This window comes from Mauremys reevesii, linkage group 5 (assembly GCF_016161935.1).
Source record: "Mauremys reevesii isolate NIE-2019 linkage group 5, ASM1616193v1, whole genome shotgun sequence".
Lineage (NCBI taxonomy): Eukaryota > Metazoa > Chordata > Testudines > Geoemydidae > Mauremys > Mauremys reevesii.
The window spans coordinates 34,833,265-34,861,123 of record NC_052627.1 but is presented as its reverse complement, the minus strand read 5'-3'; the positions used below and the strand labels follow the sequence as shown (position 1 = coordinate 34,861,123).

At 39.3% G+C, this 27,859-nt stretch overlaps 1 protein-coding gene across 4 annotated transcripts in view; it reads right to left on the bottom strand.

Moving 5' to 3' along the window:
* The window catches only part of PPP3CA (protein phosphatase 3 catalytic subunit alpha), a 320,675-nt gene that overhangs the window by 180,073 nt on the left and 112,743 nt on the right, over positions 1-27,859 (bottom strand). For all 4 annotated transcript variants that reach the window (XM_039540970.1, XM_039540969.1, XM_039540972.1 and 1 more), the window contains one exon: positions 9,253-9,453. In XM_039540970.1, the coding sequence (XP_039396904.1) occupies positions 9,253-9,453 (201 nt within the window). The remainder of the gene's footprint in view (positions 1-9,252; positions 9,454-27,859) is intronic.

Below are 27,859 nucleotides of genomic sequence, written 5' to 3'. Positions count from 1 at the left end.
AGGGTGACCAGGTGTCCCGATTTTATAGGGACAGTCCCGATTTTTGGGTCTTTTTCTTATATAGGTTCCTATTACCCCCCACCCCCGTCCTGATTTTTCACACTTGCTGTCTGGTCACCCTAGGGCTCGTCTACCCAGGAAAATTATCCAACATAAGCTACGGTGTGAACTTAAACTGATATAGTTTTGCTGTGTAGATAGGCTTTCCCCAGTATAAAGGGGCTTTTTTGGTTTAACTTATGTCACCTGGGAAGACGTTTAAGCTAAAGTGAAAAGCAGTCATCTTTACACTAGAATAAATCATAGAATCATAGAATTCAAGATCAGAAGGGACCATTATGATCATCTAGTCTGACCTCCTGCAAGATGCAGGCCACATAAGCCGCTCCACCCACTCCTTTAGCAAGCGACCCCTGCCCCATGCTTCGGAGGAAGGCGAAAAACCTCCAGGGCCACTGCCAATCTTCCCTGGAGGAAAATTCCTTCCCGACCCCAAATATGGCGGTCAGCTGAACCCCGAGCATGCGGGCAAAATGTTGATATGGGAAGTTATACTGGTATCATAGTTAACACTTTCCCATGCAGACAAGCCCTGATGATAAGCTATGCTATGGAAAATAAGGGGAATAATTTTTCTTTGGGTTAATTTTTAGGTTTCAAAAGTGGAGTAGTGTCTGAGATTTGATCCAATACTGAAGTGACTGAAATTTGTTAAGACTGTGGTTATTTAACGATTGTGAGGAAAAAATACTCCAAACACACCACATATTCACGACTAAAGTTTGGAATTTTTTCCTGGATGTTAGTAAGTATTTTATCCACCAAAGTGTTCTGGACATTTACCTGTCTCCTCAACAATAACTGTTGTACAGCAGGAGTATAAATTCAGTTATTGAAGTGTGAAAGAGAAGTTTTAATCCTGCTTCAAATAAAAAGTTAATTCAAATTTAAACTATGGAGTAACTACTGATGCCTCACTAATAGGAATAAATTATGCATTGCTTGGAGCTTCCTAGTAAGCAATGCTGCTTAATTTACACATTGTAGCTCTATATTAGTCAATACCTGTTTCACATTAAAAAAAGCAGAGAAAGAGCTTGCTTTGCTTGGTTCCCAGCTGGAACAGAACATGTCAGTGTGTGCTACCTTTCAAGGTAATTTGTAATTTTATTGGCTTTTACCATGATGTTTGCATGAATGCTTTTAACAACTTGCCTTAGCATTGATCAGTTTAGCAATTCTTGATTCTGTCAAAGTTCTAACCTCATGTGGCTCTGGTAGCCTGTTGATATCAGTTATTTTTATGCTAGGAATGAAATTAAATTGAGCAATGGGGGGAAAAACAGGTGGAACATCAGGAAACAATTAGAAAATAGGATCTATTAGCCCATGGAATAATCTCCCAAAGGAACCGCTAGAAGCCTCAGCAAAAGCCATTTGAGACTAGAATGCCTAAAATAGCAAAGAATAATCCTTTGCTGGTAACAGGAGAGGGCTTTTCCATCTCCAGTTTGTGTGATTCTATAAGCAGAAGAGATTTTTGAATGCCACTTTGGGTTTCGAGTTTTATACACACACAAATTAGTGTTTGTACTGCTGCAAGAAAATACACTTAAGCTATCTAAACTAAAGAACAAGGAAATCATGAGTTAAAAGGCAACATTTCCACATCATCATGGTACTCAATCAAACCAAGGCACTAATATTATTTCTACCACACGCCGGCTACGTCTGGTCCTTGAGCTAGGAGTGTGCTTCTCCGTGCTCACGTACATATACTCACGCTAGCTCTCATCAAGAGTAGGATAGCTGAAGTGGTGGCAGAGGTGGCTTAGCTTAGCCATGCTGAGTACAAACCTGCTTGAACCCCATGAGTATGTATTTGGCACAAGAAACCTGTGCCTCTGCTGCCACTATCCTGGCTACACTACTATTTATGCTCCCGCTAGCTCAGTGAAGCTAGCACGTGTATGTGTAAGCAAGCAGAGGCATCACACCCCTACCTCGTGGCACAAATGTACATCATCACCCTCCATACATACATACAAAGAACTTATCATCACATGCCAGTGCACAAGCTCACCACCAGTCTTTCAGTCCTACGTTCTTTAATGACAATTATTTTAAGCTTACAGGGTATGATTCTCCTCTCACTTCCAGCAGTTTAAGTCAGATTTAATTCCACTGAAGTAAAGGAGTTACTAAGTGAGAGGCAAATCAGATCCACATCTCTTTATTCACATCTCTACAGACACCGTTTCACATGCATATTCATAATATGATCCACGAATGAGTAACAAATGGCCACATCAGAGTTAAGATAGCTGTGGTGTAAGTTACATTGTCTTTGATACGGCCACTGACAAGGACAGTATTTATTTTTTTGTACTGCAGTAGCACCCAGATTCCCCAGAGAAGGAGCAGAGCTCTGCTATGTTCTGAACCGAAAGCAGGTTTATTTGAGAAAGATAATAGTATGTTGGGATGGTTGGGTATCAAGATGATAGTAGATGGTCTTTTATTGGGTGTGAATTTTGCCTTAACTTAGAATTTCCTTGCTTTAAGTATTCATATTGCTGTAAAGGATATATGCTTAAGTCACCTTAATCTAAGGGTTTTTTTTTAAATGTATGTAAATATGGGAGCTAGAGAATCAGGGCTGGAGTCTTGTACAGTAGACTAGCATGAAGGACTGGCCAGAGAATGGCACTACACAGCTGATCAAACAGTCATTCCTCTTTCATTTAAAACTTTACAATAAGTTTCCTCCATCTAATGCTCAGATCTCTTCAAATGAAGCTGCTGGAGTCTGGCATTCCAGAAAGCTTTGAGTGCTGGATAGAGCCTCAGTTAAAGCTATCTCCACTAGGACTGAAGAGATTTAGATAGGGCAAATATAATCGTTTTATCAGCTTCCAGTTCCCTAAACCTGCTCTACTCTTAAGATCCCTCTGGGGTAAGGACTAGGGAGACATCTTGGAACACTTTACCAAGCATTGAGGCAGATTCTTCTTCACTGGCAATTTTAAAGTCAAGATTGGCTTTTATTTATTTATTTATTTATTAAGGTATATGCTCTAGGAATTATTTTGGGAAAGTTATACTGGTCCTGGGAATGAGAGGACCTGACAAACGTAACCCTAAGGTAACAGGTGAAAGGAAAGGGACTACGTGGGAAAAGGCGCAAGGATAGCAGCAGTGAATTGGAGACAGCAGTACATGGCAGCTGTGTATAGCGTCCCTGGATTGGGATCTGGAGTAGTGGGTGGGCTAGGCTCCCCCACCAGGCAATACTCGAGACGCCTAAAACCTGGAAAGTTTAAAAAGCTCAAGAAAAGGGGCTAGATTTAAAATACCCAGAAAAGGTCGAAAGACTCTGGTGAGGGCAGACCGACAATTCTGGCTGGACTTCTACTAAAAGCCTGAGAAAGGGGCTAGACTGAAAGGGCCCAGAGACAGAGCTGAAGACCCCAGTGAGTTTGGTTAATCTCTTTGCTACCCCCTGGAAGGAGTTCATTCAGTTTTGACTGTATGACTTAGCTGGACATCCGAGCCACTGAAGACCTACCTAGCGAGGCTGGCAACCCACAGGGGGCACCAGGAGCAGGGGAAAAAAAGATTTCAGCACCACACCCAGCCAGTAAGAGGCACTCAAGAGGAAAGTGTCCCTTGTCACAGGGAGGCACTTAGGATAAAGGCAAAAGGAGATCTCCTTATGAAAAATGGTTCACAGTGGATCCTCCCATCTTGCTCCCCATTCTGGCCAAAGTAATAGCAACTAAAAATGTGGGCTATAGAGCATGTGGTCAAAGATTCAAAAGGTGGTCTGGTAAATAATGACAGAATAAAACTGAAGTCCTATGGAGGTGTGGGCTTGACCACAGGCAGAAAGGCCATGACTAGGCCCTGCAGAAATCTAACTTGTGTTGGGCACGTAAAAACGGAAGGCCAGTGTACTGGAGGAAGGAAGGCACTGACTGCTGTGAGATGGACCCACAATGAGCTAATTGAGAGATCCAACTTCTTCAATGATAGGAAATAATCTAAAATGACTGGGAAATCTGCAGAGTCTGAGAAAAAGCTGTGCCCATGTAGGGAAAAAAAGTCTCCATTTAGCTAGGTAGCAGTTCCTAGTTGAAACTTTTCTACTCTGAGTACGAATGGCTTCCAAACATAACCATTCTAGATCTGACGCACATCCAAACACCAGGCTGTGAGGTAAAGTGGGTCTGGATCAGGGTGTCTGATTTTGCCATCTTCTTAATTTAGAAGATCCAGGAAGGGACAGATCCTGACAGAAGAACAGGTTGATATTCTCACAAGTTCTGGGAACCAAAATGTCTGCGCCAGGTGGGTGCCATGAAAATTATTCTGGCCCTGCCATAACAGATCTTTCTCAAGACCTGTGGTAGGAAGGGGATGGGCAAAAAGGCATATCTGTGTTGGTCTGTCCATGGTAACAGGAGAGCGTCACCCTGGGAGTCGTGGGTCATAGCTGCTCGGGAGCAGCACTGGGGTAGTTTCCTGTTCGTTTGCGACGTAGCATGATCCTATTGGGGTGTTCCCCACCAAGTGGGTATTTCACTCAGGACACAGCTGTGAATTTCCCACTCATGCAGAGAAGTGCCTGCTTAAGTTGCTCACTAGAGAATTCTGAATACCTGGTAAGTAAGTGGCTTGGACAACTGTATGGATTCTGATGGCCCAATTCCAAAGCCTGTCTGCTTCCAGGCAGAAGGGAAGGGATCTTGCTCCACCTTGCTTGTTTATATAAAAGCTGTGGTGATGTTGTCCCACATTATTTGGCTCTGGAGTCAATGTATGAGTGGGGAAAAGGCCCTTTAAGCCAGAATGATCTCAGTTCCAGCAGGTTGATGTATAGTATGGCCTCCTGTGAGATCCAAGTGCCCTGAGCATGTGGCCATACAGGTGAGCACCCCATCGCAGAAGAGACGCATCTGTTACTGTGATGGCACTGGCAGCGGGAGTGTTGAAGGGGACTCCCACTCAAACTCATTCCGGGTTCGACGACCAGGTGAAGAGAGAGGCAATAAGCCTGGCAGGAACAATCACAGTAATGTTCAGATGGTCATTGTCTGGTGAGTAGACAGACCAAAGCCAGTCTGTAAGGCAGTGTAAATGAAGTCTGGCAAATAGTGCCACATAAGTACACAAGATTGTGTGGTCTAGTAGAGAAAGGCATACTTTGATCATAGTCTTTGGTCTGTGAGTAACCTGTATTATCAAATACCTCATTAACTGCAATCCTTCTGGGGCAATCTTGCTGAAATTGAGTCCAGTTTCACTCCATTAAAGTTTACCCTCTAAGTGGTGGTCAAAATGGACTTTTTTTTTTGTTCACACAGACACCCAGCACTGCTAGAAGAGGAAGCAGGGACAAAGTTGCTGACCTGACCTCTTGGTTGGAGCAACCTGTGAGGAGCCAGTCATCCAAATCTGGGAAGACTGTGTAGCTGTCACATCTCATTTGGGCTGCCACCACAGAGAAAACCTTTGTGAATATCCTGTGTGCTGTTGCTCATCCAAAGGGAAGGACGCTGAACTGGTAGTGATCCTGACCTACTAGGAACCAAAGAAACTTTCTGTGGGATGGATGAACATCTACATGAAAATAGGCATCCTTCAAAAGCCATGAACCACATTCACTCTTGTGGGAAGGGGATTATTGATGCTAGCATAACCATCCTTATTTTGACTTTTAAATAAAGATGTTTAGTTGTCAAAGGTCCGGAATGGGGCTCCACCCTCTGTCTTTTTTTCAGACTAAGAAGCAAGGGGAACAGAACCCTCTCCTCCCTTAGCACTCATTCTACTGCCCCTCATTGGAGAAGAGACTCTGTCTCCTGGTGAATAATCTCCTCATGAGAGTGGTCCCTGAAGAGGAACCAGAAGTGGCTGGCATTAATATAAGGTAGTTGGTTCTTGACTGAGGCATCAAAAGTAGGAGAGTGGGAGGGAGGGAGGGAACAGGTAGAGGTTATGGTAGTAGGTCTCTGAACTCTTGTTGCTTGCTCAGAGGCTCAACTGGAAGAATGTGTGTGAGGGGGATCTTGGCCTATACACTTGCCTGTAGTGTTTTCTCTTTGGGGCCGGGGTGTAAATTCTCGAGAGCAAAGGGTCAGTCGAGAATCTTTCAACGGGTGTAGAGACTTATCAGTTCTTTCATTAAACAAGTTTGACCCACTGAATGCTAAGTCATTTATGGTATTCTGCACTTCCCAGGGGAACCCCGAAGAACAAAGTCAAGACTTACACCTCATAAGTATATCCGTGGCAAGTCCTCTAAATGCCGTGTCCACCGCATCCACTGAAGCCTGTAGGGATGTTTTTCCACTAATCTGACTTTTTTAATGAAGGACTGAAATTGGGCTCTGTCCTCAAGTGGAAGTTTGTCCTTATAATTTGCCAGCCTAGAGTAGTTAAAATTATATTTCGCTAACGGACTTGATAGTAATACTTCACTATCAATAACGAAGTGAAATTACTTAACTGTTTGGACCAGTAACTATTAATAGTGAAATATTTTTGCACCCACTCAAAATCTAATTTTTATACTAAAAAAGACTGATACCATATGCATCGTTACAAAATGAAATGCAAAATGACATCATATTACTGCTTCCAGCCAAACCAAACAAGAATCAATTAATAACGTTCTTTCATTGCATATTAAATGTTCTGTTATGCAAGTAAATATGGGGTTTTTTTTAAAACCAAAACCCAGAATACCAACCATCTCAAATTTGGTTTTATATACAAATGTACCCAGTATAATCCTTTCCTGAGGGTACATATTTTGCCCCACAAAATTAAGTCTGAAATATTTTCCGTGATGTTTTGACTTTCTTACCTTTGTTAAGCATATGACTGTGCAGTTCTTTTTGTATTAATCCATGATTTTCTTAATCTCATTATCATAGATGTAATCTGTTTCACTTTTCACCAACTGTCATATCTAGAACCAGATATAAAGTTCCCTAAAAAGTGAATACGTCTTCAAGAAGTGATCACTTGTCAGAAGAGTTTGTCCAACGATCTCCAGTTGTGAATCTTGAATGCTACAGTTTGCACTTAGCTTTTTATTTCATGTTAAAATGTTCTTTCCTCCTCTCCTCTATTTCAGGTTACTGGTTTGTGTTTTCTTGTTATTCCCCTTCCCCCCAAATTAGTCTCTGGAAACCTCTTCAATCCTAGAAGAGGGATTTTTTGGGTTGTTTCTGGTATTCCATATACTTCCACACATAGACTACTATGTATTTTCTTCATGCAATCTGTTGCTCTTCTGCTGTTTTTGAAAAGTGCTGTGCACTTTGTTTTTACTGAACAGAATGCACATCACACAAGGGGTTTCTTTTCCAGATTTGCGTCTTTCTATTAGTGATTAGTTTTGCTATTCCAGCTCTCATTTTACAGCTTGGGTTTGTTCACAGAGCATATGAACTATCGAATTACCTCAGTAGCAGGCATCAGGATACAAGCTTCACCATGTCAGCTTTCAGGTAAACGGCCATTAGCCAAACTGAGGAAATACAGTAATACTGCAACCCATTGCCAGAAGAGAATAAATTTGAATGATGGTCAAAAGAGATGTAAACTCAGATAAGAGAGAACAAGACTAAAATGTGCAGAGGCCTCCAGGGATTAATCTGGGATGAGGGAGAAAACATCACTAAATTACCGGTACTCAGAATAATTAACAAAAAAGATATGTAAGAATGTCTGTCTCGGAGTTAGTGGTGAATGGAAAAGGAGATGATCACATCAATCACATAGAACCACTCCTCGACACAGACTACAACCTCTCTGAAAGATCTGAATATGGTGAAGGAAGAGGTAGCATCCCCTAATTCCCGACACCCTAATCAAGAGAGAGTGCTGTATCCCTGTAGAACTTGTCTTCTTCCATTTATTCTACTGCACAGCCACTGTCTTCTTTTGCAGGGAAAGCCTACAGACTCTAAGACTCCCCTCAATCAGGCAATGGGTTCACCTATGGAGCTACATGAGGCATATTTCCTCCCAGGCAAGTAAGAGAACATATGATTGACTCATTGTCTCAAGTAAAAAAATATGGAGACTTACCTAAGGTTCCATGTTTTGATGACATTTCAGAAAACTGAATTTACTAAATTATGCTACATTTGATGCTTAAATGTCCCGCCTCATGTTATTGGTTTCAGAAGTAGCTCTTCTGAAAATAACGAAACTATTAAGGACTTGCTGAGTTCACACAGTATCTGGTGGATAACACCAATGCTAATTATGGGTCTTGGTGCTCTTCTTTCTTCCTTGACTAAAGCAACTCTTCCTTCCATGCTGGCTCAGCTTTACCAGAAACAGTAAAGCAACCAAGAGAACATACAAATCCTCCAGTCTTCTTAAAAAAACCTATATGTCTAGGATTCATACTAGGAAGAAGTAATGTTTAGCCCTGCAACTAACTCTCTAAGCCATGAATCAGTTTTCCTGCCAGACTCATCAACTTCTCGCAACAGCAACTGTTTGTTTGCAAAAATAATAAATAAAAATAATAATAATAATTTAAAAAATAATAAAAATACAAAAAGAGCATTAAAACAAGCAAATGCAATCCTATGCACAGAATGCAGTCGGAAGTGGGAGACAATTAGAGAAGGAAGATCAAGGCAAAGGCATTTCCTGAGAATTAATGAGTGGGTGGAAATGTTTGATAGCCAAGGGCAAAATGGGTTCTTTAATCAGAACAATTCATTCATTCCCTAGACAAATAATATGCTAAAGTTCTTCTAGCTTTTTCTTTTTGCTCATTTGTTATTGCTCTGAACACTTATAATCAAGTTTCCTTTCACTACAGCATCATTGTTCCTTCAGAGCAAGACTGACTAAGTTTGAATGGTGCTACTGTAGTGAAGGCCATCCGTAAACGTATGGAATTAACATCTGGTAAAATAGGCAGTTATAATCTTTTATGAGGTTTAGAACACACTTTTAATCTTACATTTTAGTCTGGAGAACTCTCCATATTTTAGAAACAAATGTTTTCAGCCCATAAGGCCCTTTCCTCTAATAGCCGTGGAAGTTAAGGATCTCAGCAACTCTTAGGATCAGGCCCACTGTGCCAGTGGATTCAGAGATGCAGAGCTAAGTACTGAGAGCAGTCAGTGGAGTAGGAAACTTTCACCGAACTTTCAGGGGAGTAGTATTTACCTGATTGCATGTGTTTGCATATTCCAATATAAAATTGGCACTTACCTGTGACTGGGGCATCTATGTCCAGCAAGTTTTTTTCCTGACGGAGAATTGAAGCACCCTCTGTTACTATTCTCAAAGCAACACTTTCTTCCAGCCTCCCCTCCTTCATAAGGTGTGCCTTTAAGATATCCACACGGGGTTTTCCATCATTATCAAACACTTCCTTAGCTGTGAGCCGGTGGCTTGGAGGAAATGGGACAGCTGGAAATCACAAACAAAAAATATCTGGTCACTTTACTGGGAAAAGCCACTAGTCTCAAAAAAGATAATCTTTCAAAGCTCTGCTGGCCATCAGCTCTGTCTGAAAACACTTTTGAGCATATATGTGTTAAGTAATATGAATAATCTATTCTTTCTTTATAGCTTGTGGCTATACCATAGACAGCAAATTAACAGCAGCTGTTCAACATGCACATGTGCCCAAAATCTATTATTCAAACATTTTTTAAAAACGTCTTGGACCTACTTTTTATATCCCTTACACATGATTACAAGTGAGTCACTGCTTACAGAAAATGTTAAAAACAGGGGTTGTGGGAGAAGGGAATGGAACTAAATATTGCTTTAGTAGTATTGCAGAACCATGACATAATGCTGCTTTCCCAGGAAAGATCTTAATATACATTACACTACATCTCAGGTATTTACTGCCCATGTATTTACAGACATAGATCTATCTAGATTAAACCACAATACTTTGCAGACAGCCCCTTCTCTTTAATTACTGGCAGTGTGCCTTCCAAAAATCCCTTCTTTTTTTGTATTAATAGCTTTGCTCTATTAGAAATCATTATTTACATACAATATCCCACAAGCTTAGTCTGTCTCAGTCAAACATTAGTGAAAGAGCTCTAAGACTGTTCTCTTGGCATGTGGAAATGGCATGGTCTAATGCAGGGGTAGGCAACCTATCGCACGTGTGCCGAAGGCAGCACGCGAGCTGATTTTCAGTGGCACTCACATTGCCCGGGTCCTGGCCACCAGTCCGGGGGGCTCTTCATTTTAATTTAAATGAAGCTTCTTAAACATTTTAAAAATCTTATTTACTTTACATACAATAGTTTAGTTATATTATAGACTTATAGAAAGAGACCTTCTAAAAACGTTCAAGAAGGAATTACCGGCATGCGAAACCTTAAATTAGAGTGAATAAATGAAGACTCGGCACACCACTTCTGAAAGGTTGCCAATCTCTGGTTTAATGGCTAGCCATCTGTGTATTGTCATTATTCGAAGTTCCAGGTTTCGAGCAAACTTCAAGTGCTCTTGCTCTCACTCTCCTTAAGGCAGCAGTAGTTAAAAGCTCAGGTGACGCTCTCAGCTTCCAGGATTAGGTTGCAGTATTATCCCCGCTTAGCCCCCTTTCCCTAGCAGCTAAATTGGAGTGGTATTAGAGGCTTCCTGCCTTGCCAGCTGCAGGGTAATTATATTGAGTCCGGCTACTGTCAAGGGTGGGTCAGATTGTATGGATGCTCAGCGTGAACACGAATGGAAGCTTTAGGAATGATTCAGGACAGCTACATCTACAATACTGTATTATTGAGACACTGCCTCCCTGATACACCAGTGACCCCCAGTATGATGGTTATCTGGAAACATTCAAGCAAGTCTCCCATACTTTTAAGATCTCTTAAACTTAACAATGAATATACTTTTTAAAAGACACTTACTTTGTAGGTTAAAAGCTTTGATACATTAAAAGTCACACACTTCATTTACAACAAAACAAAAAACAAAACAGAACACTGAGAATTCCTAACTCATGTTACTAGGTGATGAAATTTTATAATTTTAATTCCTTTCCACCTCTTCCACTTAGTTACTGCATCAAATCCAGCCTGGACATTACAAAAAAAAAAAGAGACCAGTCCATTTTACTTGTTCACACCAAGTTTTACTTTCTGGTTCATATCATGCATTAGCATAATGCTGAAATTTCTGGGTTGCAAACACCACAGGAAATTTTTAAATCTAGACAAAAATCTCTTTTCATTCAAATAATTTTATTAATATTGGGAGAATATAAGAACATAAAAACAGCCATACTGTGTCAGACCAAAGGTCTGTCTAGCCCAGTATCCTATCTTCGGACAGTGGTCAATGCCAGGTACCCCAGAGGGAATGAATAGAACAGGCAATCAAGAGATCCATTCCCCATTAAACACGCACAAAATAAGGAGAGACGCTGTCTTCAGACTTTAAAGAGACAAACAGTCTAGTGCCAAAATGTAGGTTTTGCTTTTAAAATTAGGCTTGGAAAGCCAGTCAATTGACCAGTCAAGTAATGCCAATTATTTGACCACAGTCAAATATTCCAGCAAGAATGCCCTGCTGTACGCTGAGGCCTACCTTTTTGGTTGCACAATGGTGCCATCTGTTACCAAGCCCACATCAATGTATTAATCACTCACTTTGCTACATGCTAATGCCACGTGTTGGTAAAAAGGTGCACTAACTGAAGGTTGAGCACCTTGATTGGCTGGAAAACGTTTGAACGAACAACGTATGTAGGTATGTATAACTTCATTTGTATATCAGGGTATAAATATACATGGAAGTTTACAAAGGACAATAAATAAGTTAAATGATACACTCCTTCCCCTGAAGAGCTTACAATCTAAACGGTCTATACAGAGAAATTAATTCTGAAGGCCATGAGGGATGGAGAGGAAGGCTCCCAGACATTGAATGTTCTTCCCACCACAAGAGAAAAGATGCATGCAAGGGTGCTGGAACAATGTGTATAGTGGGAGTGCTGAGAGCCATTGAACCAAACTGTAAACCCTGTATATAATGGAAACCGCCTCAAGATGAGGGGTGCTGCAGCACCCCCAACACCTAGTGGCAGATTAACAAGTTTGCCACCCCTAGGCCCTCAAAAAATTGCCGCCCCCCGGTGCACGCCAGCTCACCTCCGCTCCCCCTCGGCAAACCTGGGAGGGAGGGGACGAGAAGGGAAGTTGTGGCGCTCGGGGGATGGTGGCGGTGGTGGAGTGGAGATGAGCTGGGGTGGGGAGCAGTTCCCGCCCCCCGGGTTACTCCCCGTGCCCGCGGGCCCCAGCTCACCTCTGCTCCGCCTTCTCTGAGTGCCGCTACTCACTTCTCCCTCCCTCCCAGTGCTTTCGCGCAGCAAGCCTTAGAGGAAGGTGGAAGGAGGGAAGCGTGGCGCACCTGGGGGAGGAGGCGGGCCGGGGATTTGGGGAAGGGGCGGAGTTGGGGACAGGGCGTGAGCAAATCTGCGCCTCTGCAAATTTGCTGCCCTAGGCCTAGGCCTTGTTGGCCTAGGCGATAATACACCGCTGCCAATACCCCTAGTTCCAGCACCTATGGATGCACGGACATTGAGCTGCTTGAAGAGTTAGCTTGTTGCCTACCTAGCATTGGTGGATTTAAAAAACAGACTTTAATCTTTCATAATTGCTAGGTGTGTGTTTGATTTCTAGTCTATTTCCTTTTTCTTTTCTTTTCTAGTCAGTCTTGAATAATATTCACATTTAAATGCTAACATGGTTAAAAAAAATCTTTCATTTTAAAGAACTTCATTGTGTTTTATATTTTTCTGAGTTAAAATAACTCAGTTAAGTGACTTGGTTTTTGTAATTAGATGCAAGTATTTATGGCTAAGACTATTGGAGACCATAAAGTCTTAATCTTTTTTGTTATTGTTCCAATAAAGTAGTGTGCTTTAAAATATTTGACCACTTTTGACGTTATCTTGACAATATTTGACCCATCATTTTTGTACCATTCAAATGTCCAACCCTATTTACTATTTTTTTTTTGAAAGCAAAACCAAAATAAATTTTGGTCCTAAATTACTGGGTCTTTAAACGTCTGAAAACAGTGTGCCTACCAATTTTGACCAGGTCTGTGTGCATATATATATTTACTTGCATTTCTAAAGAAGTTTAAAATCGACTGCTTCACTACTCTCATCTCCTGTGCTGCTGCTCCTCATACCAGGTTCATTATCTATACAAGGCATTTCAGAGTACCAACCCCACATTCCACTGTGGCAGCACAGGCTGGAAAACAAGTTAATAATTTGTTAAGTTCTCTGTTTGACTACTAGCATCCCTAATGTCCTTAGCGCAGCTCTGGGAATATGGTTGTTAATTAACTGCTGCTGCAATGCCATAAGAGGGAACACACAATTGTTCTTGGCTCAGTAGTACAAACACATAAAATATGAGCTATTATTTTTCCCCTTTCATTTCTTAATGTTTTAACAGAGGCTCTGGATTCTAGTTATCTTATTAATGGGGGATGGGGGGAATCCAGCAACACTTCCCACAGAAGGTTTTAAAATATTACATATAAAAAAGAGGGTACAAATAGGTAACATTTAGGGATCAAGTTACTTGCCAATGTCCTTTAAAGTGAAATTTTGGGACTACCTGGAGGATCAGAGGGCTTTATGATACAGAACATTACTGCATAAGCCTATCACCTCGGGAAACTCAAGTTCAAATCCTGTGCAAAGGAATTAGGGTGATACTAGTAGGCTGAGATCACCAATCGGCATTTGTCTCCAAAACCACCTGCTGTTTGTCATGATTACTTCTCTCTCTCCTCAGAATAAGTTTAGGAATAACAGCAAGGGAATTGCAGGTTGCCAATGCTTTTAGTGCTAAATTCACACATACAAGTCACTATTCAGAGCTGAACCTACAAATCCATCTAATGTCACTAGTAACATCTAGATGAGTTTTTATTCAATTTGGTTTAGTTTAAGTTAAAAGTTAACTTTGTCATCCTTTAAAGTAAAGCAAGGAAGAGAAATTATGATGATACCACAACTGAGTAAAATAAGTGTGTTCACATGACAAATTCAATTTATCACCTTCTGTTGCCATTCAAAGAGCCATTGGCTGTAAAATTGAAGCATTTGGAATACACAGCCTGTCCACAATTTTTTTTATGCCCTTTACCCATCATTCCTCAGACAATAGGAAACAAGTAAACTGTGCACACATATTACATATGCACCACATCCATAAACCATTTTCTTCCCTTGCTCCTCTAGTCTTCACTAAGAAAATAGAAGCTGTGCTGTCATACTCTTCTCAGCTGGGAAAAGGCCACCAAAAAGGGTCAATGACCCAAATAAGGAAACAAAAGTAAAATTTACATTTCTGTCCTTTAATATCAAAATGACACCATGAAAATGCAATAATACAATTTAGTTTTAAGAATTAGCAAAGGGCTATGGTTGCGGCTAAATTCTAACCAACATTCAATTCAGCATTTTTAACTAAATTTTATTCCTCTAAATTTCTTAAATGAGGCTCCCGATTTAAAATTTAACTCTCCAAATGAGGAGTGTCCCTATAATGCAAGCTGGCTTGCATTTTGGAGCAGGCCTGGAAAAAAAAATTTTTGATGCCTTAAAACACAAAGTCATAACCAATGCTCATCCAGCACCATCACAACAGTGTGCACAGGATTATCTTAAGTATTCTGGAGAGCATTAAAGAGATGATGATTTGGAATACACGCCAAAAAGAATACATGCTTAAAAGTTTATCCCTTTCATACTGAGAGAAATCATTTGGTCCCTGCATCTCCCTCCCATTGCACCTCCAGCATCCTCCTACAGAAGTGAAGCCCAAGTAATTCCTCTTTTCCACTAGGAATGGTAGCCAACTGAAAAACATTTTTCATTAAAATTTTCAGAGATTTCCCGAACCCCTGAATTTTCCTCCAGATCTATTTCTAATCCTAGTAACTGGTTTATATCAGTTTACTTTTTCTAAGTCTAGTGTCACAAGAAGGGTTAGATCATTTTTAAAAGTAAAGCATATTCTTCTTTACATTTCTACCGTACTTAAGCTTCCCTCAGAAATTTAACTACAGTAGAAATGTAAAGAAGGCTAGAAGCTATGTGCTTTGTGAGACCTGTGAAGATATACACATTAGTTGTCCAGTACTTAAAAGCAAGTCAACCCCAGTTTTATGAGCTATTAACTATTCATTATATTCAGGGAATAGAATAATCATGGGATGGCTTTAGGGGGAGAACCCAGCTTAAACAGCATACGTATTAGGCATGTTTATGTATAGTAGTGTACCCAACATGGTACCCAATCTTACAAAGGAGTCTTGCATTTATAAACAGAGAACAAAAAACACTATATATGTTTTTACCTATTGGTTTATAGAAGACAGTACACAGTTTCTGTGGCTCAGCACTGTAAGTGCTCTGAAAGCAGATTTTTAATAAACTGACACTAATTAGAAAAGCTGTTGTTCCAGCTGCAGGTGATTAATGATTAATTAGTGAAAACACAAGTGACTGAATACACTTAGCACAAACAGCACCTTCCATTATCAGAATCTGAATATTGTGTGTATGCACACATATATTTGCATACATACACAGGCATAAAAAAATAGTTTCATATTGAACTCTGTTAACCCACGTATTTATTAAAATCACCAACAGAGGGCAGGAGCAATCACTACAACATGTATAGCAGAGCCATATAAATTTCAGCTTAATCACTTATTAAAGTAACTCTTCTAAGTTCAAACGTATAGCTATATTTCAGTTTCCCTGCACCTGGCTGCAAATGTGTGACTATTTCATTTTCACTTGCAGCAATAACTGAAAAACACAAAATTTAAAAGATTATCTTTGCTTAAAAAAAAAAAACAATTAAGGGCCTAATCTGGTATAAACAGTGCGGAAAAATTACTTATAAAAATGTATTTAAAAGGGGGACTTGCAATTGTGGTTTCACTTTTTTATGGAATCTTCCCTCCTATTGGTGAGGAAATATCATCCCTTTGGCAACTATAGCACTTGGTAAAGTAATATCACCAAAGTATTTCCTGTGTACTAGCCAATTTTGAGATTTGCCAAGTGGAAACAAAGAACCAGCACCACGTGACCAGCCAGCATTCTGCAGCCCAAGAGTGGTCCAAAAGATAATACCTGGAGCAATCTAATGTAGATAAATTAGGTTCAATAGACAATGCAGGAAAGATAGTGATGTGAGTCTAAACTGACACTGAGAATTCAGGACAGAATGGTGTGACCAATGGACCTCATTATATACTATTATGTATAATGGAGCTTACAGGATACATTTTCAGCCCAGGGTTTTAGTGGCACAAATCCCAGTAATATGAGTGAACATTGCACTGCAAAAATACAGAATATTAATTTTCTACTTCTAAGTGAAATGTGTCTAAGACTGTTTCCTGTATACTGCAGCCCTCACCATCATCTAACATGTTCTAAGCATTCTGCCTTAGTAACTGCTCATTTCTTTTTGTGGGTATTCAGAAGACCCAGCATAAGAAATAACATTCAGATCTTAATAAAGGGCTGGCATACATGCCACATAAACAACAGACAACGAGATAAAGATCTCAACACAGTCAATGGCATCCTCTTGAGAACTGAAAAGGCACACACCAGGGGATTGTCTTGTGTTTCATTGCCTACAGTCCCCTGCCTTGTGCTCTCAGCTTTCCTGAGGACATTCCAAATGGCAAAGGAAAATGTCAAGCCCTCTATCTCATTGCTCCTGTAAAATTTATTTTACTGAAAACCAAAGCAAATAAATAAATCAGATGAGCTATGCTTAATTCCAGTTGCTCCAAGTGGACACTGCATAGAAATTAGCCGGAGGAAGTTTTAATCTTTTGTTAATGGATTATTTGCTTAAACTAAACTTCTATACTATAGTAATAATAGTCTCACAAAGTAAGTTTTCAATAGAAAAAAATCATTTTTCCTGAATTTGAGTTCCTTGTAGTTTAACTTCCTCTGTAACAAAACTATGAAATTTTACATTTGAGATCTGTGAAACTACTGCAACGATTTCTCTCTTTTTAAAAAAAAAAAGATATCATGTATAATCAACTATCATTTCAATATTATGATATAGGTCATTTACCTTTGATATTAGCCTACTATCTTTGAACTTCCCAAGGAACATCATAATCATATATTACAATAGCATCTTGAGGCCCCAACTGAGAATGTGCCATGAATGGGTCAGCTGCAGTTAGGGTGACCAGATGTCCCGATTTTATAGGAACAGTCCCGATATTTGAGGCTTTTTCTTATATAAAAGCCTATTACCCACCCACTCCCGTCCCGATTTTTCACACTTGCTGTCTGGTCACCCTAGCTGCAGTACTGGGGCCTAAGTGACTTTTCCAAAGTCACACAAGAAGTCTGTGGCCAAGCCAGGAAATGAACACAAGTGTCTTGAGAAACCCAGCACCACAATTGCAAGACCACTCTTCCTAATTTTTACTGCATAACTCCTGTTAAGTGAATACAATGTAGTTGTAACACTGTCAAATCAAATAATCAATTACATTTTATTTAACAAACTAACTAGTTCACAAGAGGTTCGTACATTTAAAAAGTGATGCACAAATGTTTTAATCACAATCCCGCTGTAATTATTCTTCGTTTCACCCACTTCTGCAGTATGCTCCTGTGGCTTAATGGTAAAGAGCTATTAAATAATCAGTTCCTAAAACAAGTGTTACAAATAAAAAGTAGGTAAAGAAAGAGTGACTGTAAATAAAGAAACATTGATCAAATGGTTTTCATAATTTTAAGATTTTAATAACCATGCCAGTGGTTTTCACTTCAATAGCAAATTCTTAAAAGCTATTAGATACTGACCACACATGAGATCTTTTCCAAACTGTAGCGAAGTACAAATCCTGAAATCCTTTCCCAGACTGAGTCCTTCATTTATGCTTGAACACATGTACACAAAGGTACGTGCGCACACCATGGTCACTCTCAGAATCATAACATGATCAGATTACCATTTATCCATGAACTTTACAGAGGAAGGGTTGTTCCATTTGTTTGCTTTGCTTTTCAGATATTTACATTATACACAGAAGATACAGGAGCTAAAATGAATCCCTTTTTTCCAATAGAGGCAAAGGAGAAGGGTGGAGAAAGAAAGATGTTTTTCTCCTCAACGGGAGAGAAAGCTTTTATTTCTCCTGACTCAGGAGGTAGCACCTCAGCTCAAGAATTCTATATCACACCTATGCTTTACAATATTCTTGAAGACAAACTCTGAACAGCAGCACTTCATTTTTACCGCAGTTCTTTCCTGTATGCACCACTGGTGATAAGATCACAAAAAAATGCCTAAAAGGAAGCCAGATAGTACTTTCATACCAGATTGGGGGGGAGGTGGGGGAGAGACACACACACACACACCCCATGCTATGGCAACCAAAGCTCTGTTTTTAAGTTCCATTTATTCTTAAGATTTACACTTTCAAACACTAAATGTTTTTTCCTCTAGATTGAAAGCTCTTTGGAGCAAGAACCAAGGCCTTCATTTTCAAAAGCAAGTAGCAGTTTTGGATGCCCAAACAGAGACATCATGCAAGGGTCTGATTTTCAGAGGCTAGATGCTAGCCGCTTCTGCAAATGAGGATTCGGAAAATGTCTCAGGTTGACCACCCAAATAGAGACATCCAAAGTTATGATCACTTGTGAAAATTTCAGCCCATGTCATTTAATATGTTGGTTCAATACCCAGCATATTTTGGGCATTACTGTGATACTACTACTAATAATTTCTATGCAAAACACAGAATGTTTAATCTACACTTCTTTTAGAGCGTATGCGATCATGGCTACAAGCCAACTCATGGAAAGGTAGCCAAAAGTCAACCCTTTAAGTCACATAAAATATCTTCATTAAACATAGAGATGGTAAGTAAAACCAGAATTATGTATCTAAATAATAAAATAATAATAATAAGTAAAACCAGAATTATGTATCTACAAGCTTTTCATGTGGATGAGGATCATAACAATCGCCAAGGAGAGATATACGAGCTTCTACATAGTAAGACTATTGCGAAGTTATAATAATTGTGGACTTGTTTTGTCTACTAGCTTACCATGGTGTACAGTAAGCAGAAAATGAGTCATTACCATCAATGGTTGCTAAGAGGCAGTACAGTAAAACTTCACATACAGCAGAGAAACTGCCTAATAACATGCTCTGTGGGACTAGCACTGCTATAAAACAGAGCTGGCATAAAGTGGACAGTTCAAAATATAAACAGTGCTAAGAAAACATGAAATTTGTTATATGTGACAAACACCATTTTCCAGAGTTTCTTGCAGGCATCACAGTCAATACTTCAGTGTCCAAAATTCTCCCGTGTGGCAATTCTTAATGTGACACAGTTTGATAAATATACACATACACTAACTTGCGTACATATAGGTACATTTACTCAAAGAAAAATGAAGCTAAAGTGACTTTTAAATGGTTAAATCTGCCATGTCTATATGGATAATTTACTCTGTGACACAGCAAAAAGGGAACATCATTACAACCATAAAGAAAGATATGGATCAATATTCTATACAGCTGAAAATTCATAACCAAGAATATTTCGGAGATCATATTAAAAGACTGTCGTCCCCCCACCCCCTCCTTTCATTCCTCATCACTCTTTCCCTTCCATTGCCATCTCTAGGAAAATCCTCTGAGTCTGATATCTCCTTCCAGGCAACCTATGCCTTTAGGAGAAAGCCACTTTAAGATGTATTATCTGTGATTTGCCTATTTACCAAAGGAAAAAAAAATCTATTTATCTTAACAGGTAAAGTAAAACACCTGGAATATGGGACAGCTCGAAGATATTGAAAAGACAGACTAGGTTTTTGGTATGATAGTAACTGAAAAGCAAAACAGAGTACGAATATGAATGAATCACCTATTTTAGAAAAAAAAAACTAAGGCCTTTTTTGTAATCTGATCAAAACTGTTCAGGTGGCAGCTGAAGACTAAGAAGTAAAACTAATCTCAGTATTGAGGTGGGATGTGTATTTTGGCAAGAAGAGTTAGTCACATTCTATGTTAGCTACTTTTAATATTCTATTACAGTGAGTACACAAAATTCTTTTTAGTTTAGAACTATAACTGGCTCCAATGGTAATGGCCATTTTAAGTATAGGGACTTGGTTATATGTTTTGGAATGAAACCTATAAGCGTGTCCACTGTAGGATACAATAAAATTTAACTAATGCCATTTGGTATTAATTGTGCACATAAGGTATTTCAGAGTCGTTTCACTAAAGGATTTTGAGAGATTGAAACATGAAATTATAGAAGACAGTGTTTTCATTTGCCCTAGCCACTGTAAGGTACTGAATGAAAGACCTCAGCAAGTTTTGCAGACAGCAAGAGAACACAGATGGACATCTTACATGGAACTTTTATATTCAGTATACATAACTTCTGTTTGACCAATTTTGACTTGAGCAAAGATGGGTTAATTGCTGATGCATATGAAATATGAGTTTTAAAAGCCCAAATACTCACAATGTAAAATGGATTTAAAGGGAGAATAAACTATTTTACAGAGATAACAACTGTCTAGGAAAATTAATTCCACAAATCTACGGCCAAGATACATTTAAGGGCATCTGAGCTTTTAAAATGCCGATCACTCATCCACCTATTTTCACATATTAAGGATCAATTAAAATCAGTTCCACTCTCTGCAGATGCACCATCTTAAGAACAAGGTGCATCCCCTTATGCAGGAAGGGGAGGCAGTAATGTGTGCATAAGGAACCCTGAGTAAGGTATAAAGAAATTGCTCAGATTGAAAAGGAGATGCTAATAATTGGGTCTGATGTCTTAGTACCACTAGTAGAGATAAACTAAAAGAAGAAACAGATGTTAATGAGCAGACAAACAAGAGCTCATTTTCCCATGACACCTGTACTGTGCAAACCAAAGCAAATTTTGGACTTATAGATACAATTGAAAAATGCAAGAAGGTGTGTTTACTACTCTGAGAGGCACACAAAACTACCATCTAAACTGTCAATAAGGCAACCAGCGCTCCTGAGAACAGTGATAACAAGTGGAAGCCACAAAAAGTCATTACCCATGGAAATAGGGAGCCAGATGTATTGGAAAAATGGTATAGAATGACAAATACTTGGGAGAACCCAGATTCCTCCTGATACAGGTGATATAGGAAAAAGGTAGATTTCTCATGAGACAGCTGGGGCTATGAGAGAATCTAGATCAGCATCAGAAGAATCATTTCGGATGCTGGGATTGCAGAGGTTAACCAACTGCAGAATAATTTCACACTATCACCATCAAAGTCACCAAGTCCGTACAGCACACAACGAAGCTGCGTTAGCAGCAGCCTGGCATGAGTTTTGTTAGCAATCATGTCTGAGGAAGCCATCCAGATACATATAGGACTGAAATAAGATATAATTGACTAATGAAGTGAGCTTGAAAAAGCATTCCAAAAATCTGTTGAGTAGTTACGTCATTCCAACATATATGACCCAAGAAGAATTAAAGTAGCTAAAAAATAGAAATGCACAGACAGGCGTCATGTTACTTATATGGGACAGATTGTGCTAATGAGAACTCAGCATTAGCACGTGTGTAGCTCTGCTACTTACTTAAACTTCTCAACATTCCCAATGTGAAGTAGATGTTTTCAGACATTGCAACATTCTTGTTCTTATTAACTGCACAAGCACCCACTGAGCCTTCCCTCCAACCAACCTGGTTCCCAAGTGCTCACTAAATCAATGCCCTATCAACGATTCCAGCTTTTTTAATATGCAGATACGGGATATGACAGACCGTCTACCATTTACATGTGCACTTGACACACGAAGCAAGCTGAAGTGATGTGAACAAAAACAGCCACTTTGCTCCCACTTCTTAGGAGGCTCTTTTTCTCCATCAACTGTGGGTGAAGTGAGTGGAGACCACATTAGCTCTCATCATATGATACAGTCAGCAATCAGAACCCTTCATAGTTCAAGTAGGTCTGGGCAAGGTTGCCCACACAGCTCAGGTTAACGCACTTCCTTCTATACTTGAAATACCCATCCTCAGCCAGTCTTTTGAGCATACATTAACCATTATGGTGGGAGGTAATTCTATGGTACAGACTGTCCAGAGGGACTAAGGTGAGAAGACATTTTTACTTTATGACCTTTGCAGGATTTGAATCTAGTATTCAAGAGCAAGAGGTTATTTCGCCAACTCACTAGAACATGCTACTCCAAGGGTGAGGGAGCTAGAGGACTTGACTTCCAGAGATTATTAAAGCACTATACTAACTGCCTTGTGCCCGGAACCACTTTATTACTTCTCAATAATGGAGGTAAATTCTTGACAGGATAGTCTCCCCACTACCCATCAGATCAATCGACACCTAGGGACCTTTTCATAAGCATATTACCAACACAGACAATAACGACACCTAGAGTCACCATTAACTTGGAACACCCAGAACAGGACTGAAGTTCAGTCAATTCTGTGAAATTATTTGGCTCAAGTATGTAAGAATTTTTAGTGCCTTCATACCTGAATTCTTTGTGTTATCTTGCCAGTGCAGTTACCCAACCTTTGACCTATTGGATACCGTGGACAAGGTCACCATTACAGTCTTGCTTTATTCCTCTCTGCTACTTTTTCTGCAAGTGGGGATTCCTACAGCATTCTGAACAATTCCACATTTACAATCACTATTTTTAAAAGTAACTTCTCCACATCTGAAATTATGGATACAAATATGTGCTAGTTTTATAGATTATTATTAAAATCAACTACATCTATTAACACCTTTTCTAGTATGATCACAGAAAAGTTCCAAGATTTGTGCCCTAACTGCGCTCTCCATTTTTTTTAGTTTGCATTGCATGCTCTCCTCCTCACCATCAAGCTCCTTCTACATGCACCATATAAACAAGTTGGTTACTGCATGTTGGCATCTCTGAGATGCCAGTTTACCTCCTGTTGCATCCAATGACACTACAGATGGCCATTTCTCTATTTGGGGTTTCATAGTAATCTTTAATGCAGTCACTCTTGTGTGCTAAGTGAGTAGCCAGTGGAAGGCTTCATGTAGAGTAAACCGGTTACATTGTCCATCTTCATTTTCCCTTGGTATCTTCTGCACATCATATGGAATGCCTTTAGGTTTTAAAGAATGGCTCAAGTTGAAATATAATTTGTTATTTTGAGGCAGCAAGCGTAGAAGCATTTCCATAACCTGTCTACTATTTCTGGAAGCTGGTGTTTGCTCCACTCCCACTGCCAAAGTAACCAAGTCAAGATTCATTTAAATATTTCCATTTAAATTCTGACAGCAAATGGTTGTTTACATAACTGAGAACTAACTGAAGTTTGTTCAGCAGTGGCTAACCAATTACTTTATTCATCATAGGTACTGGTGAAATAATATAACAAATGCATTTTCTCTATAATATTATAGATTTTTATATTACCTTATATCTAATAGTGTGATATAAGTGTCCTAATGGCTAAAATTTGGGATTGCTCCATTACCCTTGAATGGAGAAGGCAAAAGGAACTTTGTCACCTGAGGTCACCCCAGACAAATATCAATAAAAACTTTTATATCAAATCACACACACATTACTACGCATATATAGCATAAAAGCACATTTTGATATATGTTTTAGGATTTTTTCAAGAAGCGTATTAGGACAGTCAAGATCTCCTTTCAAACACAATTGCACTTCTAGCCTAAATATACACACGTTTATATTTTATTTTACTATGATGAAGATAAATGTGTTCATCCAAGCTGTTCTTGCTGCTTTTATTATAATTAAAACCTGAGTCAGTATAAATTTAGTAAACTACCACAATCTTTACCCATTCTCTAAAAATAATGGTCCCCCTGACACAATCCTACTTCTCCCCAACCTCAACTCCGTCTCTTCCCCATCCCTACTCCAACACCCAAACTACAGATGAGCTTTGCACTGTCTGTAACATTAAAAAAAACAAACACACATCTGCCAGAATATTCATAAATGATATGTACACATGCACGTGCGCGCACACACACACGGTTGAAAAGAGTTAGATAGTTTAAAACAAAAACTTTCCTTTAAGAAGGTTACTTTGAAATTCCAGAATTTTTGTTCTTTACAAAGTCCATTTGTGGAGGGTTTTAATCTTATATATAAAATGGTAGGGGCTGTGAGTGGTCTTTTCCAATGGCTGCCCCAAGATATCCTTTTTTTTCCCCCAGCCTACTAACAACATACACAAAGCCCAAAAGATTTGCAAAGTACAAAGCAATTTGTGTCCCTGACCTAGATTAGAAAGGCCATTTGTTTCCCCTCCTCACATACAAGATCCCTCAAGATTATACATAAATATCTTTGACCTTTATTATCATCCAAACTAGACTGGAGCATAGGGTAACAAAACAACTACAAAGAAAAATACAGGAGGGAAAACAGTTAAACTTAACAGCAATCCCTTCCGATGAGGACTAATGCATGTACATTTAGAACTGGAAAATCTGATCAGAGTTTCCTGGTCTCATCAGCAAAGTTTGTTTTTCTACTTTGTGTGTCACACCCAACTTTTTTTCCGAAAGCCTTCAAATGCACGCTGTCAAGCTTTGTTTTTATTCACTTTTGGAACACAGAACAGTAATTATACACCGTTTAAATTCCTTTACAGGAACAATTCATTTGGAGAAAATAAAGTCAGGAAAAAAATTATAACAATGGAAAATACCACAGCTTTTCCAATGCCTAGATAAGGAACGCACGTGCACTACAACATTTTAGTGAAGGATAAATTATCCTGTATTACTGGCCTTAACAACTGTTCCCAGTTCACAGCATTTGTAAACTGATTAAACTTAGGTAAAAATACACTTTATTTAAATCCATTAAAATATGCATATTCCACACCCTGCATAATTTCCAGTTTTAAACAATAGCCTATGGAGCCATTTATTTCTAGGTCACTGGTTCAAACCCAAAGTAGGTTAACATAAGAGTGGCCATACTGGGTCAGACCAAAAGGTCCATCTAGCCCAGTATCCTGTCTTCCGACAGTGGCCAGTGCCAGGTGCTCCAGAGGTAATGAGAATGAACAGAACAGGTAATCACCATGTGATCCATCCCCATCGTCCGTTCCCAGCTTCTGGCAAACAGAGGCTAGGGACACCATCCCTGCCCATCCTGGCTAATAGCAATTGATGGACCTAGACTCCATGAATTTATCTAGTTCTTTTTTGAACCCTGATATAGTCAGGTTGGTAGATGGTATCAAGCTTCGGTCTGAATTGTTATTTGGCAACCTATGCAGAATAAGTGTCAGAGGGGAAGTCTGACGAAGTGGGTATTCACCCATGAAAGTTCATGCTCCAATACCATGCCACAGGACTCTTTGTTGCTTTTATGCGAAATAAGGAATTGGTCTCATTCTAAGTGATACTTTAGAAAGGAAACAATCACATTTAGACAGTTTATAACAGGAACCATGTCTGATGTGTTAGTACAGCACCACACACAACAGAGATCTTGGTTAGAAGCCTCTGAGGGCTCCTGCAATGCAGCCATCACAACAAAACAAGTCACCCTTGTAGACAGCCTCAGCAAAGAAGTCAAGGACTTATGGGAAAGTGCACTCTCTTTTCCCTTTAGAACATGGTTGAAGTACAATGAACATGTAGTGTGAGGAAGTTCACTTTCTGTGTATTTTCTTGTACCGGCCATATGAATAAACATGCTAAATCAGTCACTAAGTGGGAAGAAACAAAAGGGCAGCTAAGCTAAACATCTAAAGCAAGGACATTTAAAACATTTTCTCCTTTAGTTGCACAAAAAAAACTGTTCTAGAATGTTGGAGCTATAACTTTATGCTACAATAAAGTTACTTCCTAATGGAAGATGTTACTGACTGAAACTCCTTATTGCCAGGCCTACTGTAAATCTGCTGTTGGTGTTCCACATAGTTCAAGAAACTTCTACCCTTCAGAGGAAATGCTACGTTGCTAGTACTGCAATTATTAAAAAAAACAGAAGTTAAAACCTATTGTATAATATTCAAATTAAAATTGTATTCACACAAATAGTAACAGTCAGTCCATTCTCCAAAGAACTTACTATCTAAATTGACAAGATTTTGATATTGTACATTCTCTAAGCTTGCTCCAGTTTTTATTCACTAATTGTGACCATAGGACTTTAAAGCGACAATATTTAACTGAACTGAACAAGATTTAACTACATGCAATAGCTCTCAAAGATCATAGGAGTATGTGTTGTGACCAGAGGGCCATATGCCCAATTTGTGTAAATTGGCATAGTTCCATTTAAGTCAATATATAAGTGAATATATTTTCACAAGATGAGGATTTGGCCTATAGATTTTATCCATGTTAATGGTCATGGCAATATAAATGTTTTCAGCGTATACTTCAACACACATTAAAGAGGTCAATTTAAACCTTAGTCCCATCTCCCCCACCCCAGCCCACCCCAAGGATTGAACTCTACCATTTTAGCATACTGAAGTACAAATTGCCTGGTCTTGAAAAAGGTTTTAGAAGTTGTTAGTTAAATCGAGCTCCCATGATCTAACACTACATCTTTAAATCCTACTCAGGATTTGAGAATCTCTGCACTAGGGGTAAAATTCAACCCATAAACTTAAAAATAAACTTAATTGGTATGCAATGGTACATAAGCCTCTTGGTGGCCCTCTGAATGGTGGTGAATTTCACCCTAGATTAACAGAATTAGGGCTATTTCAGGATGTTTGTATTGATTATGATTCCTTACAATTGCTAGATCTTTCTCTGCAATATCGAAGAACTACTTTCTCCTGATGTTCTTACACTTGGCACAGATCCATGCTAGAAGATTATGAGCCAGATTCACCACTGTGTTATACCAACGTAGTTCCATTAAACAAAGGTTCTTTGTAATCTAGCACTAATGGTTCGTACAGTGGGCTCTGAAATAGTGTTCCCTGCTGCTGTAGATGCTCAAATAAAACTAACTGAACTAAATGGTGTTGAACTGACACAACACTCGAGTAATACAGTGGTAATCAAGCCTTAGATTTAGGTGGGGTTTTTTTGGGGGGGGGAGGGTGGGGTTGTTTTTACAGACCACATCTAATGGGAGTCAAGCTAAATGTCAACAGAAATCTAGCCTTTGTATATTCCCCGAAGGAGCACATCTTACAATCTTTATTTTTTTCAGTTACTCATCACTGTCACAAAAAATAAAACACTAATTCATCATGAGTGGTCTTTGAATATGCTTGGTTTGATAGGTTCTTAGCCCCACCTTCTTCCAACAATTAGCATATGTATCAAACACTGGTATGGAGAACCAGAGAAAATACCTACTCATTCTTTCCCAAGAGAAATACTTCTCCCTTTGTGTCTTATTTTCATATCTTCTTTTTCAATCCCTAACGAGCAACTGACAGTGCAAGGCTGGAATAGAGCCAAGTTAGGTAAAGTTACGCCTTAAACCAGAAAGCCATGCCATCTCATTTATTAACAGGGAGAGAATCTCCCTTGCTTTCTTCTACCTACAGGCACTCGAGAAAATCAGTTCTTCATGCCACAACATGCATGCTCCAGTCTATATGACACAAGGCCAGCAAGCAAATTTCTTGCAATCACTCCAAGAAAACCATCTTGAATGTGCTTATACACCCCAAAGCAATCCATTTTAATTGTTTTGAAATCCTGCTCTTTTTTAGGATTTGCTAGTTGGTGACTTTTTGTCTAGAATAACCATGGTGT